The sequence below is a fragment of the Lithobates pipiens genome, unplaced genomic scaffold (genome assembly GCF_037356315.1).
Source record: "Lithobates pipiens isolate NorthernLeopardFrog02 unplaced genomic scaffold, aLitPip1_a1.2 Scaffold_1, whole genome shotgun sequence".
NCBI classification, from domain to species: domain Eukaryota; kingdom Metazoa; phylum Chordata; class Amphibia; order Anura; family Ranidae; genus Lithobates; species Lithobates pipiens.
In genome coordinates this window covers 141,758,771-141,779,594 of record NW_027507685.1, presented here as the reverse complement: position 1 = coordinate 141,779,594, position 20,824 = coordinate 141,758,771, and the positions used below count along the sequence as shown (strand labels likewise).

At 46.8% G+C, this 20,824-nt stretch overlaps 1 protein-coding gene across 1 annotated transcript in view; it reads right to left on the bottom strand.

Moving 5' to 3' along the window:
* The window catches only part of UCK1 (uridine-cytidine kinase 1), a 51,346-nt gene extending 33,166 nt beyond the window's left edge, over positions 1-18,180 (bottom strand). Inside the window, exons 1-3 of the mRNA XM_077477957.1 lie at positions 18,014-18,180; positions 6,069-6,228; positions 3,236-3,332 (exon numbers count right to left, since the gene is read on the bottom strand). Coding sequence (XP_077334083.1) covers positions 3,236-3,332; positions 6,069-6,228; positions 18,014-18,103 — 347 coding nt within the window. The 5' untranslated portion in view covers positions 18,104-18,180. The remainder of the gene's footprint in view (positions 1-3,235; positions 3,333-6,068; positions 6,229-18,013) is intronic.
* Positions 18,181-20,824: the final 2,644 nt, after the last annotated feature.

Sequence of the window (20,824 nt, the reverse complement as noted above, 5' to 3'; positions counted from 1 at the left end):
GGCCTAGTGCGTTTTCTTCCACTGAGTGAAGATGCGATGAAGGCCACTAATGTTTCCTATAAACCGTTTATGGTTGAGGAAAAAACCTCCTGTGTAATGTACACAGGGGCTGAAGTGCCAGAAGCAGCTGCAGCCCCTGACCCCGACGGCTCTCCCTGGCCAGCCTCCCTGGGTCCTGCGGGGGGGGGGGGGGTCCTCAGGGCCTGAAGGGGGCCTCTTAGAGCCCCTATTCTTTGGGGTACTTGTACCTCTTTTACCCATAGTGCAAAGCAACAAAAGGTAGAGGTACCACACAAAAAAAATGCACTGACTGCTGAGCCCTGTAGTTCAGCAACTGCTGCTGCTACTTAAGACTCAGTCTGGTGCCTAAGTAAATGCTGCCTGGGAATGCCTGTGTCTCCCACACTCACATGCGCCTGTCAGCTGTGTCCCTCCATAGGCTGTGTGCATCTGAAAAAGAGTGCACTTTAAAGCCTGTGTAGCCTAGTGCTCCGCCCCCTCTCCTCTGACCACTCGTTTTAAAAACGAGCATTTCCTGCGCGAGCAGAGGCTGTAACCCTGCTGGTAAGCATGGAGGGGAGGCTGGGACAGAGGAGAGGGAAGGGCCGGTGGATGTGAAGCCACTGTAATGGCGGCAGCGAACGACGGTGGATGGCGGCGGGTGGTGGGGTATATTACCGCTCTCTGCCCAGGCCTGTCTCAGCCCCCTAATCCGTGGTGGGAAAATTCCCAGAAGGAAAAAAACACCCCTTATCTTCATCCTTCCTGGAGCATGGCTGGAGGAGCATAGAGCGTGGACACCCAAGCAGACAGATCAGGTATGAAAAGGTATGTGCTCTTGGCAGCCCCCAGTGGCGACTATAGGCATAGCATACATTTACTTAAAAGGAGAAAACCTACTAAAATTAGAAAATTTCTTGAGAAGTCTCCCTTACCTTATCCAGCTGCAGGGTCTGAATAACAGACCCAATCTTCACCTCTCACAGTGGGCTCCATTAGGAAAAAAATCTTCAGAGACTGGGGCCCCTTTGAATAGGGGGATCCGCAGTTCTGGGCCCGTAAAGCACCCTGCCAGGAATATGGCTGAAAAAAAACAATACTGGATCCCAGGGTCCAGCTCTCTAAAAAGACAAGCGTTACAGGTAAAACCTTGTTTCTTCAGACACAAGGCCCGGGGACCATCCAATTCGATCTGGAAAAGATACTTTGAATGGATCCGGTTGCATAGCTGGCCCCAGTAAGGATATTCCAGCGGAGCTCAGCACAGCACATCTTTACTTGTGACCAACACCTAAGACACTGGCAAAAAAAAAACGGAGGTACCTCCAGTAGGGGGAGGGGTTATATGGGGGATTGAACTTCCTATCTAGGGTGTGCCAGTGTCCAATCACCTAGTGATACCCTATAACCCACCAGTAATTACTGCGTTTCTGTGATGTACGAGAAAGAAATTTCACCGACAGTGGAATGACATTTGGCAAAGCCAATCTCAAATCAGAGAGGGGCAAAACAAGGAAGGTCTTTCTGGCTTAACCATTTCACTACCTCCTCTGAAATGGCAAATGGTGTAAAAATACATTTGGCATGACATTTATAAACAGCAATTCAGAAAACGCCTGGACTGAAAGTTTGTCCCTGAATGGTTATGATCCGAGCTGTCATTCAATGGCTCAGATCGCAGGCACAATGTATATAGCTAGACAGAACACAAAAGACGAGAGCGCAAAGCCGCCCTAGTGTAACTGGGCTTTAATATGGTAAAGTTAAAAAAACATTATACTGTATCTAACTTCACGCAATGTGAGTTTGACCATTGAAAGGATTCCACTGTGGCCACACTCCTATAACCACCTCAAGATCCCAACAGGGGAAGGGGGAACCATGGACGTTCAACCTGACTGTGCCCCGATACTGGCAGCACATCCGAGGCTATGCACCACCACCACGCTTGATGTGCAGATCCTTATTTACTTGCGTCCGGTCCAGCTAGCGCTGCTCTTCAAAAGGCACACAAACCCACACAAGTACAGTACGGGGTAGTATGAGGACGTCAAACAGTTGCCATGACAACATGTTCTGGAGGCATGGCCTCCTTCCTCAGGTCACCTTATGCTGTATCCATCTTCACAAAATGCAAGCTTGACCATTGCTGTGTTTTTAACTTTGCCATATTAAAGCTGGGCGGCTTTGTGCTCTCTCTTTTTTGTTTGGTCTAGATGTGTTCCTACCACCCAAAGTATCCATAGAGAGCAGCAGCACCCTTTGACTTGTCTAATTATCACCATTAGCCAGCTGGAGGGCTGTACCAAACTGTTGATTAGCACACCTGCTAGTTTTTTCTTGTGTGTATTTTTTACAATGTACATAGCTGACCAGAGCAGCTCTGTACCTTGTGATCACTGTGATGGCGAAATTACAGTGATCACAAATATAAACATCTAGATTTTACATTTAAGAGCCCTCCACTCCTTATGTTGCAAGAGAGAGGGAGGGGTTTTGTAGTCCTAACAAACTTCTCGTCTTGGGGTGACTAAGCTTTTTCTCCTTATGTACAGTGAGTATCGTCACCCTAGGACAGGAAGTGTGCTACTGGTAGAATCACCAGATGAAAATAAAGAGAAATGTTCTGAAAAAGAAAAAAAAAAAAAAAAAAAAAATTGGTAGGTTGGATTACATTATATTTGTGTTTTTTAGTTTAGCTACGTTTTAATAAAAAGGTAATAACAGACATCTAGTGGTCTAAGACAGAATTTTTACATTTACAATTTAAAAATAACAGTGTCCAGGTTCACTTTCAGAATATATCAGTAGATAGGGACCATGCCGTGGGTGTATGGGGGGAGCAAACAAATTCAGTAAGAAAAGCCAGTGGATTAGTCAACCCAACAATATATATGTTTTTGGTGGACTTGTCCTTCAGCAACATTATCCAAACTATAGGATATTTTTGAGAATCAATTAGATCACTGCAACATACACAATTCGTGAAAAAAAACAGAATGGTTTTATCTATAAAATATGGAACAGTTTAATTAAATAAAAATAGAATTATAGGAATTGGAAATGTGAATACTTTAGTACTTCATTTTTGTTATTAATATCATATATATATAAAAAAAAAAAAAAAAGTCAGCTACCACACTCACTGAAGTTATAAATTTGTCAGCTTTTTACACTCAAAGTATCAGGTGATTACAGACCTTGAAATGATATCATGGTAAAGGGGAAGACCTACCTTGAATGAGTGACAAAGTCATATGTGGGCACGCTCACTATTTGTCCCCCTTGAATGCTTGTGAGAGTTTTGTACATCAAATCATTATCAAACGCATCTGTAAAGAGCCACAAAATATTTATCTACAGTATACTAAGCAGACGTACAAGAGAATCAGAGCACAAAAGAGATACACCACTGCCTGGACCGGAGGTCTGTAATCCAGTGCTGCAGTCTGTGCTGGGCCAATTGCCCCCCCCCCCCCCCCGTGACATCACCCCACTGCTGCAGTCTTATTGAACCTGATAGTAGTCAGCACTTTCCTCCAGGTTCTGTGTGGCTGCCCCGCTATGTTGTAAGAGTTGCTTGCTCAGCAAAGGCACCACACACAGCATTTTTCCCAATGAATGCAAGGTATTCTGTAATTGTACAAGGTGGAGGGGGGAGGAGGTGAAGTTATAATCATCCACCTTGTACAGAGAACATTTTGCATTCACTGAAAAAAATGCAATTCCCCGTGATTGGTACGCAGCACGGCAGAGGCTCAGCATAGGACCTGGAATACTTTGGTGATCACTGTAGTAGTTAGGAATACTAGAGTAATTTTCTGCTTCCACAGCAGTCCCACAGGTATGACATAAGCATATTTTCACTTGCCCAAGCTGGACAAATGTAACTATGCAATACAATCCACATCTGGAGTTCATCTTTAAATCAATGAAAAAACATTTGACTAGCACTGGAGATAGCCTAACAACATTCATTTTGGACTAAATTCGCACAGAACGCAAACTAGGAGAAATGCTATGCAAATTTTGTAAAGTCGCTGACAAAACAATGTGACTTCTCTCTGTGGGGTCTGGGTACATGTGTTTCAAGTATCACTTTTATTTTAATATAGGTGGAGCAGGGAATGGTTAAAACCTTTGTCAGGTGTTTTTTTCTTTTTTGTGTGGCCATCTGATCCACCTTAGGGAGATTTAACTTCATTTCCAGTTCTGACAGGAAGTGAGAAGAAACCTCTTAAAAAAAAAAAAAAAAAAAGAGATGAGGAGAAAATCTCTCCAAGACAACTCTCACTGGAATAATATCTATTATTTTCTATAGGTCAGGAAGATAGTGGAGAGTTTTAAGTGGAAGTCCACCCCAACACCAAAATCGCTATCTATAGACATCCACAATCTAACACTAACCTATCTAGCCCTGTAAAGAAGAAATCAGTATACATACCTTTTTTTTGAGACGCTCCAGTTCAGTCTCCAGCAATAGAAGCTCTGCAGAGGTCACAGCCGACAACGGCTGTGAAGTTAATGGGGAGTGACATCACCCATAGACTTACTATGGGGCTTCTGTTGTCGGGTGTGTCCCCTGCACCCACCTCCACAGCAAAGCCACAGATGACAGCTCAGTGTGGGATCAGGCTGGATCGGCTTCAGAAAAAAGGTATATATACTGATTTTTTCTTTAGAGGGCTAGATCATGGAGGTCTATAGATGTAGAAATTTTAGTGTTAGGGTGTACATATCCTTTAATAAAAGGCCATATAGATGACTTCTTGCTGGAAAAAATATATTTTAATTAACATCATGGATTCATTAAAGACAGAAGTTGTCAAACAAATCTGCTTTCTTTTTATGAAGAGGTAAGTAAAACCTTGGACAGAGGGGTGGCGGTGGACGTGGTATACTTGGATTTTGCAAAAGCGTTTTGACACAGTTCCCCACACACGGCTCATGTGTAAGGTAAAGTCTACAGGCTTAGAAAGATCAGTTTGAATTCTGTCTTTTAGCCAGTTTTCTATACATTTACAGAGAGTAGTGGTTAATGATTTTTTACTCTGAATGGTCTAAGATTATCAGTGTTGTACCCCTAGATTCAGTGTTGGGACCCTTACTTTTTAATATATTTATAAATGATATAGGGTCAGGGATTAAAAGTACAATTTCAGTGTTTGCAGATGACACTAGGGTTGCACCAATACCACTTTAAGACCGAGTACAAGTACTGATACTTTTTTTTTTTTTTCAAAATGTCATGTGACAGTGGCACCAATGACGTGTGGACCCTGTCAGTCTTTTTTTTTTCCCCACAATTTATTTATTTATTTTTTACAATGGTTTTTTGGAGGAGGGGGGAGTGGATGGTGTCAGTGTTTTTCTTATTTTATGTTTTACTTTTTTTTTTACAATTTTAACTTTTAAATATTTAGGAGACAGGAGGAGAAGCGGCTATGGAAATCTATATAGGAAGATCAGTGCTTGCAACTTGCCGCACTGATTGCCCCTGACTGCCCAGGTATCGGGTCAAGCATCAGAGCATTTGCATGAGTATAAGTACTCGTGCAAATGCTTGGTATTGGTGCAACCCTAGGTGACACCAAGCTATGCAGCGGAATAACATCCTTACAGGATGTCTCAAACTTATAAGCCGATCTCAATGCACTGTTTCATTGGGCAACTATGTGGCAAATGAGGTTAATAAATGTAAAGTTATGCACTTGGGGGCTAAGAATATGCATGCATCATACATACGAGGGGGAGAACAGTGGAATCAATGGTGGAGAATGATCTGGGTGTTTTGGTAGATCAGAAGCTCAATAATAGTATGCAGTTCTTCAGAGACGATTTGATGGGGGGGGTTGTATCCCGCCTTACTGCCAGCTTTATCCCTTTGAACCCCACACTAGCACACCGCAACCAGAACAGCCCCCATTCGCTTGAATGGCAAGCACTACACCAACTGAAAGCTGCAAGGGTGATAGAGCTTGCCAGCCACAGCTACAAGAAAATGTGTGAATTACCAAGGATAACATGTGGCCCAGAAAAGTCAAGATCAGTTATGACGAATGACTCACCAGGGTGATCAAAGTTGTACTGGCCCTTGAGGGCCCGGGCTTTCTGGTCAGGGGTCAGTATCTTGTAGAATCTGTCCTGGCTTAAAATAACCACCTTCCTTTGCTTGTGGTCCACCTCATTCTGGCCCAGGAGCTCCATGATCTTCTCACATACTGTTGACTGCAAGAATCAAACAATCATCAATGCATGGACTGATTAATAAAGAAGAAAAGGCTTTGGGAACTTTCTGGCTAAAAACTGGTATTAAAACTAAACCTACTCATGTAAGTAATTTATACTACACATAAGACCTTGATTACAAGAAGTGGGATGACCATTACTGATGATTTCCTAAAGTGAATGTAGGAGCTAAAAAAAATAATAATAATTATATTATAATATATATATCTATCATATTACATTCAGATTTCCCTAAAATTTTACACAGTACAGAAAAATACCAGAAATCTAGTGTGCTCCCAACTTCCTGTCTGAGCTGACCGACTGATGCACCGAAATCCCAACCAGCGTTGTCCGCTCTAACTGCTGGACTACAGAACTAAGGCTGGCAATACACTATAGATAAAAAACCTTCCGAAATTCGGTCATTTAGACAGTTCGTTCATTTTTCAGCCAGTTAATGGGCACAAAATCGATAATCATTGGAAAGTTTTTGAGACGAAAAAGCAAAGGATGAGTTTAGAAATTTTCTGCCGAATGAACAATAAATTGAAAAAGGTTAATGTGTTTACCGTTTGCACTAGGTAAATTAATGCATTTTTTGTATGTTATTTTTACATATATGTCCACTGAACGATTTATTGGTCATTACATGATGGCACTATCGTTTGTGCCCATGGCCGAATGTTTGTTTTTCAAAAATGTTTTTTTCGGCCGATATTTCGTATAGTGTATGGCCAGCATAAGGCTATTCTCGCCACATGCATCAATTTCTTCCCCATCGTCGCCACATGCATGCATCGATTTCTTCCCCAACAAAACAATGCTGCTGCCTTGGCTTTCATGAGCCCGTCCATACACTGTTTAGGGAAAGGGCTTTTGACAGACATGGCCTTGACAGTATGTCTTTATCTATACAGGAATAAAGCTCCCAGTAGCTGCCCCTGCAAGAATTGTACAAATCTGACAATGAAACTACAGCTGTTAATTGCTACCCAGGAACATACTCTAGAAGAGGTGGGTTTGGGGGGTAATTCTGGGTTATGTCTGGATATACACCAATAAATCTGGAGTGGAAATCCAAGCAAATAGTGTGGCACTTGCATGTAATGAATTTTTTATTTTTTTTAAACCCATCACAGTATTTGTAATTGCATTGCAGCTACCCTTGTGTTTCCATCCTGCTCACAATCATTCAGAATATCCCAAGAGCTGGAATTTGGCACAACATAGTGGCATCATCTTCCTGGCTATGCAATATTGCAAATGTGTGCAATTCACAAACAGGCTGTGTAAATGATCTGGCAAGAAAAACAGGTCACATATTTCTCTTCGGGACTCCAGCAGCTGGTTTTCTCACAACAGTTCCTGTCCGTGTTCTCAATATCAACTGGAAGTGTATAGTGTCTGTAGTGTGAGTGCGCATGCGTGTGCAGACGTATGGCCAGCATTATCTTGCAGATATTTTCTTGGTAAAAATCTCCACACCTTTGGCCAAAAGTTGTCTAAGGCTGTCACCATACATAGGATGATGTGTGGGCAGTTGTAGCAGAACACACAATTGATAGGCAGTGACTTATTAACACAGGTCAATATTTACAACAGAGCAAAGTCTCCTATCACTTGGTCCCAGCATCACGTAGATAATGACAGAGCAAACCGCAAATCACACCAAGGGCAACAGAAAATTAGGCAACACTTGGCTTGTGTACTGCCAGAACAGCATTGTTTTTTTTCCAGAATACTACTTGGGGCTCATTTAGCCAGGACTTGTTCAGCCCCATGCAGCATGAACAGACATTGGTTTACTTTTTGTAGTAGTGCTGACCTGCACGCAGTCAGCCCAGGGGTGTTGTATGAAATCAGAGGGTCTGTGTGCAGAATCAGAAGTTAGGCCCTACACAGAAATGGAAAAGTAGGTATAGTTTAAATTGCACTAAATATTGGGCGTGGCCCTAAAGGTCCTCCGTTTAGAGTGAATTGTAAATAACGGGCCTAGAATTATTGCCGTTATCCTGAGTGTGCAACAATATATAACATACTGTATTTCAAGCTTCGTTTTTATAAGTAGGTGCCCCCCAACGGGTGTTTACTTTTTTACATTCACATACATCCATTGGGAGGCGAGGAAGCACAACTCAAAATATTTTTGGGGGTTTCAACGTGATTGCATTTAACAATTTTTTTTTTTACACTTTCTTATTTTTTCACTAAAATGAAAGCCCTTTGTGTGATATGATGTTGATATGTTAGGTTCTCTTTTATGAGTCAGGAGTCTTTTAGATCCCGGATGTCTCACATGCACTCCCTTGAAGCTAAAAAGTACAGATTGCTCTCCATTAGCTTCTGTGAGGAAACCATAGCGGTGTGAATGGGGTCTTAAAAAGGTCGACCTTAGGGATATGGAGAGGAAGGGTCTGAGGAGGTGGGGTCTGGGAGGAGAGAGGGTAGGTTTGGGGGGGGTCTGAGGAAAAGGGGGGGCCCCTTGAGAAGGAGAGGGGAGGTCGGTGTGGCCTGAGGTAGAGAGAGAGGGGCGGTCCGGGGGGCCCGATGAGAGGAGACGGGAGGTCCGAGGGGCCCGATGAGAGGAGACGGGAGGTCCGAGGGGCCCGATGAGAGGAGACGGGAGGTCCGAGGGGCCCGATGAGAGGAGACGGGAGGTCTGAGGGGCCCGATGAGAGGAGACGGGAGGTCTGAGGAGTCAAGGAGGTCTGGGTGTCCTGAGGAGGAGAGGGGAGGGCGGGGGGGGGGCCTGATTCCGTTACAGACATTGGCTGTAGGCGGCGGTAGCGGGAACTATATTCATAGCATGGCCAGCTGCCGTTGCCTACAAAGGTGCAAAAAAGTTATAAAGCTCCTGATGCCTATTAAACAGTACCTTACCCACTTTGGCCTGAGGGAAAAGTTGGATGTGGATTTATTTCTTTTATAATACATGTGGGCAGTGTGTGTCAGGGCACGGTGGGCCTCCCCTTTCCTCTGTGCCCCGCACGCGGGAATCAGCCTATATAAAGTGAATAGACACGCATTGTCTGTACAGACTCACCTACACAGCCAAGTATGACAGAGACGGGTGAACAGACCCCGATGCAGAGCCTATTTGGGATGTACACTATGGTGCTTTACCCCACACTCCTCTTTTATATGAAGCTAAATGATTGCACATTGTTCTTCTCTTATATTCTAGAAGTACATTAGAAAGCTTTACGCTTATGTTCCGTCTTCATATAGAGTCAGCTAAATTAAAGTAGAACTACACTATGGAGCTATACTCCACTCTTATCTTATAATAAAGTAGAATACTTTGGACATTTACTCCACTCTTCTCGCTTTAGAACTATACTGTATAGTATAACTATACTATATTATACACTATGGAGTTTTGCCACACTATAATCTCTTATAGTATTTTTCACAATGGAACTATACCCTCCTCTCTTCCCTTTATAATAAAGTAGAACCATACTTTGGAACTTTAACCCGCTATCTTCTGTATAATAAAGTGCCCTTATACTATGTCATTTTGCCACCCTCCTCTGTTATAATAATGTCTATACTATAGAACTTTAGACCTCATTCACAATGAATGCAGCTATGAAATCATGCTACTTCAGGGCGATTTCAAAGCCACCTGGTCAATGCGATTTGACTTTAATAATGATAAAAAAAAACACATCACAGCGCTTTACCCCAAACTCCTCTTTAATATAACTACCGGTATATTAAGGAGCTTTTCCCTGCTCTCTTCTTCAATAATAAAGTATAACTACGTATGGAGAATTAGCCCTCTCTCCTCTTATAATACCTATACTAGAGTATACCCCCTTCTCTGCTCTCACATAAAAGTATAACTACACTACACAGCTTCATCCCACTCTCTTCTCTTATAATAAAGTATAGATACACTACAGAGCTTTGCCAGATTACTTCTGGGTTATGGCCCCAACAGTGCGCACTGGAAAAAAGGTCTAACATCATGAGATGTCTCTTGTGTGACACCTGGGTAATGAGTACACTATGGAGCTTCCTCCCACTCTCCTCTCATATAGAGGTACACTATGGCGCTTCAATCCGTTCTCTTCTCATAGAGAAGTACACTATGGAGCTTCCCCCCACTTTCCTCTCAGAGAAGTACACTATGGAGCTTCCCCCCGCTTTTCTCTCATAGACAAGTACACTATGTAGCTTCCCCCTGCTTTCATCTCATAGAGAAGTACACTATGTAGCTGCCGCCCCCCCCCCCCCGCTTTCCTCTCATAGAGAAGTACACTATGGAGCTTTCCCCCGCTTTCCTCTCATAGAGAAGTACACTATGGAGCCTCCCCCCCGCTTTCCTCTCATAGAGAAGAACACTATGGAGCTTTATCCTACTCCCTTGCCCTTCCCGTCTCTTCCCTCCCCCTTTCTTCCCCCCCCTTTTTTTTTTCCAATTCCTTGTTTTCTTCCCCTTCTCCTCCCTCCCATAAACACTCCCTCTTCCTTTCCCCTTCTCTTACCTCTTCCACCTTTATTGGTTGTTCCTTTTCTATTTATTTTGTTTCCACCTTGTTTTCGTCTGTGTCCCCCCCCCCCCCGGTCTGACTGCAATCCCTCCCTCCTTTTTTCCCCCGCTCTTTCCTCCCCCCCCCCCCAATATCCCCTTACATTTCCCTCCCTTCCCTTCCTCCCTCCCTCTACACCTTTCCTCCTCCCCCTTTCCCCCCCACTGATTGTGTGGTGACCATGTATGAGATGTCCTTTTACTATCATTATTCCTACCAAGTACCATAGTCATTGGCGTATAATGCACGCCCCAAGTTTAGGAGGGAATTTTAAGGAAAAAAAAACGTACATTTAAATGCCCATCAATGCAGCCTTATCAGTGTCCATCTGCAGCCTTGTCCAGTGTCATTTGCAGCCTTATCAGTGTCACTGCAGTTTAAATATGGCACCGGCTAGAGTTACACAGGACCAGCTTTGTGTATCTCGGCTCCTCTTGCAGTCCCTCCCTATGATGGGCATAACACAGGTACTCAGCTTGACTGAGTGGAGGCAGGAGCCGCAGATATACATATAGACAAGTGTACTCAGCTAGACTCAGCTCCTCTCAGCTCCGCTCACAGTCACGCCCAGTCCCTGTGTTATGTCCATCATAGGGAGGGACTGGCCGTGACTGTGCGCAGAGCCGAGCCTAGCTGAGCCGAGTACACTCGGCTATGTGCATTTCGGCAGCGATCGCTCTGCTCACAATCAGCGGGGGATCGGCTTATAACACGCACCTACAATTTTCCCCTGATTTTAAGGGGAAAAAAGTGCGTGTTATACGCCGATAAATATGGCATTTGTCTTAGAGATTCCTCCTGAAGAACCGGTGAATGTGCGGCTAAACTAGTAGAGGAAAAGCCAATTCTTACAATTCATCAACAGATATCTCTTGGGGGAAGCCAGAGGATTTGTTTATGGACTTGTTTTCAATTTTGTTTTTAACCACTTGCCGACCGCCGCACGACGATGTACGTCGACAGAATGGCACGGGCAGGCATATGGGCGTACATGTACGTCCCTGCCTTCCCGCGGGTGGGGGGCCCGATCGGGCCCCCCCCCCCCCCGGTGCCAGCGGCGGTCGGATTTCGTTCAGAAGCGATCCGGGATGAGGGGGCGGCCATTCATTCATGGCCACCCCCTCTCGATCGCTCCTGACGAATGGAAGTGAGGCGTGACATCACTTCCTCTCCTGTAATGTAAACACAGGAGAGGAAGTGATGTAATCTCTCCTCCGTGTCGGTATTTTTCGTTCCGGCACAGAGGAGAGAGGATCGGTGAGTTGCACCAACACGACACTTCACAGTAGAACATGCCAGGCACACTCACACCCCCCCTTCACCCCCCGATCACCCCCCCCAAATCACCCCTGCCCCCCCCAGTCACAGTGACACCAATAGCATTTTTTTTTTTTTGCATTGGTGTCATTTGTGACTGTAATAACTGTTAGGGCAGTTAGGGTTAGCCCCCTTTAGCTCTAGGGTACCCCCCTAACCCCCCCAATAAAGGTTTAACCCCGTGATCACCCCCCGTCGCCAGTGTCACTAAGGCTGGGTTCACATTGCAGCGGTTTATGAGAACAGATGTGATTCGCACCGCACTGCGGTGCAAATCACATCCGATCTCTGTGCGATTCGAGTTCAGCCATACTGAATTCGCGCCGCACCCGCCGCACATTCGCACGGGACCCTTTTTTTGGTCCGCAGCAGAATCGGATCGCATGGGTGTTCACACCATGCGATCCGAGTTTGCAGATCGCACTGCGATATGCGAACTGATCTGGGGGTGTCAGTAACATTTCACTGACACTCCCAGCAGTTCGCATAGGGCAGTGTGAACTGCCGCCGGGAGGCATGCGATGCGGGAACCCGCCACGGATTCGTGGCGTTCCCGCATCGCTCCAGTGTGAACCCAGCCTAATAAGCGATAATTTTTCTGATCGCTGTATTAGTGTCACAGGTGACGCTAGTTAGGCAGGTAGGTATTTAGGTTCGCCGCAGCTTTTTATAGCGCCAGGGACCCCCATATACTACCGCATAAAGCCCCCTTATTGCCCCCTAGTTAACCCTTTCACCAGTGATCACCATATAACTGTTACAGGTGACGCTGGTTGGTTAGTTATTTTTTTTATAGTTTCAGGGCACCCGCCATTTATTACCTAATAAAGGTTTAACCCCCTGATCACCCGGCGGGTGTCATTTGTGACTGTAATAACTGTTAGGGCAGTTAGGGTTAGCCCCCTTTAGTTCTAAGCCCCCTAACCCCCCCCAATAAAGGTTTAACCCCGTGATCACCCCCCCGTCGCCAGTGTCACTAAGGCTGGGTTCACATTGCAGCGGTTTATGAGAACGGATGTGATTCGCACCGCACTGCAGTGCAAATCACATCCGATCTCTGTGCGATTCGAGTTCAGCCATACAGATAGTATGGCTGAATTCGCGCCGCACCCGCCGCAAACTCGCACGGGACCCTTTTTTTGGTCCGCAGCAGAATCGGATCGCATGGGTGTTCACACCATGCGATCCGAGTTTGCAGATCCCACTGCGATATGCGAACTGATCTGGGGGTGTCATTAACATTTCACTGACACTCCCAGCAGTTCGCATAGGGCAGTGTGAACTGCCGCAGGGAGGCATGCGATGCGGGAACCCGCCGCGGATTCGTGGCGTTCCCGCATCGCTCCAGTGTGAACCCAGCCTAATAAGCGATCGTTTTTCTGATCGCTGTATTAGTGTCACAGGTGACGCTAGTTAGGCAGGTAGGTATTTAGGTTCGCCGCAGCTTTTTATAGCGCCAGGGACCCCCATATACTACCGCAAAAAGCCCCCTGATTGCCCCCTAGTAAACCCTTTCACCAGTGATCACCATATAACTGTTACAGGTGATGCTGGTTGGTTAGTTTTTTTTTTTATAGTTTCAGGGCACCCGCCATTTATTACCTAGTCTCACTAGTGTACCCCTAAATTTAGGGGTGTCTACTTTCCAAAATGGGGTCATTGGGGGGGGGGGGGGGGTTTGTGCCATCTTGGCATTTTATGGCCTTCAAAACTGTAACGCCCTTAGAAATCCTGAAGGCGGTGCTTGGTTTTCGGGGCCCCGTACGCGGCTAGGCTCCCAAAAAGTCCCACACATGTGGTATCCCCGTACTCAGGAGAAGCAGCAGAATTTATTTTGGGGTGTCATTTCACATATGCCCATGGCATGTGTGAGCAATATATCATTTAGTGACAACTTTGTGAAAAAAAAATAAAAAAAAATTAAAGTTTGTAATTTTCCCGCAACTTGTGGCAAAATATAAAATATTCCATGGACTCAACATGCCTCTCAGCAAATAGCTTGGGGTGTCTACTTTCTAAAATGGGGTCATTTGTGGGGGTTTTGTGCTATTTTGGCATTTTATGGCCTTCAAAACTGTAATAGGTAGTGAGAAGTGAAATCAAAAATTTACGCCCTTAGAAAGCCTAAAGGCGGTGCTTGGTTTTCGGGGCCTCGTACGCGGCTAGGCTCCCAAAAAGTCCCACATATGTGGTATCCCCGTACTCAGGAGAAGCAGCAGAATTTATTTTGGGGTGTCATTGCACATATGCCCATAGCATGTGTGAGCAATATATCATTTAGTGACAACTTTGTGTAAAAAAAAAAAAAATTTTTTTTTTTGTCATTATTCCATCGCTTGACGCAAAAAAATAAAATATTCAATGGGCTCAACATGCCACTTATCAATTTCCTTAGGGGGTCTACTTTCCAAAATGGGGTCATTTGGGGGGGTTGTACTGCCCTGCCATTTTAGCACCTCAAGAAATGAGATAGGCAGTCGTAAACTAAAAGCTGCGTAAATTCCAGAAAACGTACCTTAGTTTGTAGATGTGACAACTTTTGCGCAAACCAATAAATATACAGTTATTTACTTTTTTTTTTTACCAAAGACATGTGGCTGAATACATTTTGGCCTAAATGTATGACTAAAATTGAGTTTATTGGATTTTTCTAATAACAAAAAGTAGAAAATATCATTTTTTTTCAAAATTTGCGGTCTTTTTATGTTTATATCGCAAAAAATAAAAATCGCAGAGGCAATCAAATACCATCAAAAGAAAGCTCTATTTGTGGGAAGAAAAGGACGCAAATTTTGTCTGGGTACAACATTGCATGACCGCGCAATTACCAGTTAAAGCAGCGCAGTGCCAAATTGTAAAAAGACCTCTGGTCATTGACCAGCAAAATGGTCCGGTCTGAAAGTGGTTAAATGTATTCTGTATGTTATTTATATATGTAGTAAATCATATTTTTATATATCAATTATGTCGTTGTTTGTCAGTCCTGAGATCGTCCACCACAACCATTGAGGCTGGGAATAAGTGTATGGTCAGCTTTCCCACCCTCCTTTATATAGGAGTCACCAATCTCCAATGATCTGGAGCCAATCCCTACACCATGTATAAGAGCATTACATTCTATATCAAGACATTTGTGTCATCCTCCCCATCATTTCCATGACACTGACATTGCACCTGGCTGCCACTAATCCACCATCCACTATATGTAGACAATAACAGTGGCTGTAAGGAGAATCTCCCATGTAATAAAAAAGTGTGAGTTCTAATTCACTCACCCCCCCCATACCAGGCCACATGCCCACAACATGGATTTCCATCGGAGGCGTCTCAGGAAATGACACTTTATGATGAACAATTAATGGTGAAAAGTTCTTCCAGAAAGAGCTTATCAAGGGGGCGGGGCAACACAGGGCCAGAGGACCAATCACCATTCACACCATTCCCATCACCAACTCCCCCAGAAGATCCACGCCACATGTCTGTCCAATCACAGCTCATCCTTACCAATAATAACAATGACAATGCACCTGGCTGCCCCCTCCCCTCCATTCAGAGACAATGACTTTGCACCTGGCTGTTCATGCCACTCAGTGAAATGACACTGCACCTGGCTGCCCCCTCCATCCAGTGACAATGCACCTGGCTGCCCCCTTCCCTCCATTCAGTGAGGATGACAATGCACCTGGCTGTTCACAGCCCTCAGTAAAAAGCTGCCCCCTTAATTCAGTGACAATGCACCTGGCTGCCCCCTCCCCTCCATTCAGAGACAATGACACTGCACCTGGCTGCCTCCACCATTCAGTGACAATGACACTGCATTTGGCTGTCCCTTCCATTCAGAGACAATGACACTGTACCTGGCTGTTCACGCCCCTCAGTGACAATGACACTGCACCTCGCTGCCCCCTCAGCTCTATTCAGTGACAATGACAATGCACCTGGCTGCTCTCTCCTCCATTCCGTGACAATGACACTGCACCTGGCTGTTCACACCCCTCAGTGACAATGACACTGCACCTGGCTGTTCACTCCCCTCAATGACACTGCACCTGGCTGCTCTCTCCTCCATTCAGTGACAATGACACTGCATCTGGCTGCTCACTTCCCTCAATGACACTGCACCTGGCTGCTCACTACCCTCAGTGACAATGACACTGCACCTGGCTGCTAACTACCCTCAGTGACAATGACACTGCACCTGGCTGCCCCCTCAGCTCTATTCAGTGACAATGACACTGCACCTGGCTGCTCTCTCCTCCATTCAATGACAATGTACCTGGCTGCTCTCTCCTCCATTCATTGACACTGCACCTGGCTGCTCACTACCCTCAGTGACAATGACACTGCACCTGGCTGCTCACTACCCTCAGTGACAATGACACTGCACCTGGCTGCCCCATCAGCTCTATTCAGTGACAATGACACTGCACCCGGCTGCTCTTTCCTCCATTCAATGACAATGTACCTGGCTGCTCTCTCCTCCATTCAGTGACAATGACACTGCACCTGGCTGCTCACTACCCTCAGTGACAATGACACTGCACCTGGCTGCCCCCTCAGCTCTATTCAGTGACAATGACACTGCACCTGGCTGCTCTCTCCTCCATTCATTGACACTGCACCTGGCTGCTCACTACCCTCAGTGACGATGACACTGCACCTGGCTGCTCACTACCCTCAGTGACAATGACACTGCACCTGGCTGCTCACTACCCTCAGTGACAATGACACTGCACCTGGCTGCTCACTACCCTCAGTGACAATGACACTGCACCTGGCTGCTCACTACCCTCAGTGACAATGACACTGCACCTGGCTGCTCACTACCCTCAGTGACAATGACACTGCACCTGGCTGCTCACTACCCTCAGTGACAATGACACTGCACCTGGCTTCTCACTACCCTCAGTGACAATGACACTGCACCTGGCTGCTCACTACCCTCAGTGACAATGACACTGCACCTGGCTTCTCACTACCCTCAGTGACAATGACACTGCACCTGGCTGCTCACTACCCTCAGTGACAATGACACTGCACCTGGCTGCCCCATCAGCTCTATTCAGTGACAATGACACTGCACCCGGCTGCTCTCTCCTCCATTCAATGACATTGACTGGCTGTTCACACCCCAGTGACAATGACACTGCACCTGGCTGCTCACTACCCTCAGTGACAATGACACTGCACCTGGCTGTTCACTCCCCTCAGTCACAATGACACTGCACCTGGCTGCTCTCTCCTCCATTCAGTGACAATGACACTGCACCCGGCTGCTCTCTCCTCCATTCAATGACATTGACTGGCTGTTCACACCCCAGTGACAATGACACTGCACCTGGCTGCTCACACCCCTCAGTGACAATGACTGCACCTGGCTGCTCTCTCCTCCATTCAGTGACAACGACACTGCACCTGGCTGTTCACACCCCTCAGTGACAATGACAATGCACCTGGCTGTTCACTCCCCTCAGTGACAATGACACTGCACCTGGCTGCCCTCTCCTCAATTCAGTGACAATGACACTGCACCTGGCTGTTCACCCCCCTCAGTGACAATGACACTGAACCTGGCTGCCCCCTCAGCTCTATTCAGTGACAATGACACTGCACCTGGCTGCCATCTCCTCAATTCAGTGACAATGACACTGCACCTGGCTGTTCACACCCCTCAGTGACAATGACAATGCACCTGGCTGTTCACTCCCCTCAGTGACAATGACACTGCACCTGGCTGCCCTCTCCTCAATTCAGTGACAATGACACTGCACCTGGCTGTTCACCCCCCTCAGTGACAATGACACTGAACCTGGCTGCCCCCTCAGCTCTATTCAGTGACAATGACACTGCACCTGGCTGCCCCCAGTAACCTTAGCAGGACAGACAGGACCAGCCCACACTGGGCCCCATCACCCCCCAGCTCTCACCTTTCCACTGGCCGTACCCCCGCTCACCCCGATCAGGAAGGGCCGCGGGTGTCCGCGCTCCGGAGGATCCAGGTTTCCCGCAGAAGCCATAGCTAGGACAACCTGCAGCCAACCGGACTACATTTCCCAGAAACCTCACGACGGCCCAATGTCCCATTGTGTCTAATGTATTGCCCTGAAGAATCCTGGGAGGTGTAGTCTTTTGTCAATCTTCAGGGAGCATGCGCAGCCTGAGCGTGCATGTGACCTGCAAAGGACAGAGCACAGGGAAGAGGGGGCGGTGTCGGGCAGTCCTGTACACCGCCTGGGGGGTGTTCTGCCTGTGTACGGCCATCCTTTGCATGCCTGCGTGCTCGCTCCCGTGCGCGTCCCCGCCGTAGTCAGTAAACACTAAGCGCGTCCTACGCTGGCACCTGAGCAGCAGTCCAGTTAGAAATAAGTCATGGGGGAGGGGAAGAACTGAAAGGAGGGGCTTAATTCTAAAGGCGGGGCTCTATATAAGGCAAGACTGTCCAGCTGTACTGTACCCAGGGCCGCTGATAGAAATCATGGGGCCCTGTACAGCCTACCTGACAGGGCCCCCTTCAGCTCCACCCCCTGGTCCCTCCCTCAGCCCCACCCCTGGCCCCTCCCCAGACCCCGCCTTGAAACTGTCTGCAGCACATTGGCATTGGCGCCATGGGTGACACTGTCTCTGCAGGCAGCACATGCGGTTAGGGTTGCCACCTTTTCTTCAAGTCAAACCTGAACACTTTAGCAGCGCACAGACATTCGTTTTTATAGATATACTTTGCTATTAAATAACATTTCTAATCATATGAAGTTAATTACAAGAGTCCCCCTTTACATCAGAGTCCACAGAGTTCTCCTTTTACATCTGAACTCGCAGAGTTCCCTTTCACTGTAAGGGAGGACTCTGCAGACTCTGATGTAAGGGAGAACTCTGGGGAGTAATGGATGCTCTGGCAACCATGATTTAAGGGGTAACACTGAGAACTCTGATGTACGGAGAGGACTCTGATGTAAGGGGAAACACTGTGACCTCTGGTGTAAAGGGGAACTCTGATGTAAGGGGTGACCTGAGAACCCTGACACTCTCAGCTTAGACAACTGCATGCAGCAACCCTGCTGGGAAGCCATAGCCCAGTCTAAATAATGTGTCCGGGTTTCAGGAAGTCTGAAACCCGGACACATGATTCCAAACCCGAACTGTCCGGGTGAATCCTGGACAGGTGGCAACACTACATGCGGTATGGGCCATAACGCATGTGCTACCTGCAGACAGTGTCACCCATGCCACCAATGCCATATTATGCTGCAGACAGTGCCAACCATTACACTAATGCCATAACGCATGTGCTGCCTGCCTACAGTGCCACCCATGCCATATTGTGCTGCAGACAGTGCCACCCATGCCGCCAATGGCATAATGCCATTGTCAGCATGGGTGTCACTGTCTCAGCAGGCAGCACATGCATTATGGCAATAGCGTCATGGGTAGAACTCTGCAGCACATTACGGCATGGGTGGCACTGTCTGCAGGCAACACATGCCTTATGGCCCATCCTGCATGTGCTGCCTGCAGACAGTGCCACCCATGCCACCAATGCTGTAATGTTTAGATGCTGCTGCAGTAGTAGTAGATCTTGAATCCCCCCAAGCAAGCACACACCTGTTAGACGGGTCCCAGGAGTCACTTCCTCCCTGATCCTGCTGCCTGGACTGAAGTGTCCACAAACTATCTGATTCAGATGCCAGCTGCTTCTTTTTTTTCTCCCGCCAATGCCGCCACTCCCCTCACTGCTTCTACTCTCAGGCAGAGTGAGGAACAGAGCAGAGGCACTCGGCACGGCGCCAGGGAAGACACTACAGAGTACGTGCTGGCTGGGACTTGAGCCAGAATAAGGAGTGGGCGCGGAAGAGACATTCCCTCTCCCTGCTGCCACCTACATCGTAAAAAAAAAATTAAAAAGTACCGGGGGGGGGGGGGGGGGGAGAGATTACTGGGGGACTGTTGGGGGTTGTGTGTGAAGCAGTCGTGATAGGTGGCCGGGGGGGGGGGGGGGGGCGGGAGGGGGATGATGTTAGGTCATGGTGGCTGGAAGAGTTTTTTTTTTTTTTACATTACATTAATTTGTTTTCTGTTAAGGTTGCAGGGGGGCCCGGTACAACAGGGCCAGTTGTACTGGCCTATCAGAGGCCCTGACTGTACCCACCATATAGGGTGACAGCATGCCACGGTCCCTGTTGGGCAGTGATTGGGTCATAGTTGCAACATCTGGAAATAATCAGGAAGGACATTATAAAGGGAGCGAGAAGAAAATGTGGCACCTGCGGGTCGGCATTTAGTGTGCCATCATTGTGTGCCTGGGCAAGTATATGTCCTGTAAGACACACATTGCTAAAAGCAATGTATGACTGAGTGCAACGGCCTCAGCCTGGGCTCCAACCAGGCCATTCCTCCCTTCAGCGCGTTTCGCTACAGCTTCAGAATCTAGTAATGGGTCCCCATAATTAAGTATCAGGGGTGGAGCGAAATTTGTTTTTGTATGAGAATACAGGACTTGGAGCAATGTGCGGCGCACAGGATATATTCTTCCCCACATACTTAATTCTGGAGCCAGAACGAGCTTCATCCTAGCCGGCACTCACAGCAGGTGCCAGTGGATGTAGTAGTAACCCCCAGCGTTGGATGCAATAATAACCATTAGCTTTGGTGTCGATGGACGCAATATTAACCCCCAGCATTGGTGTCAGTGGACGCAATATTAACCCCCAGCATTGGTGTCAGTGGACGCAATATTAACCCCC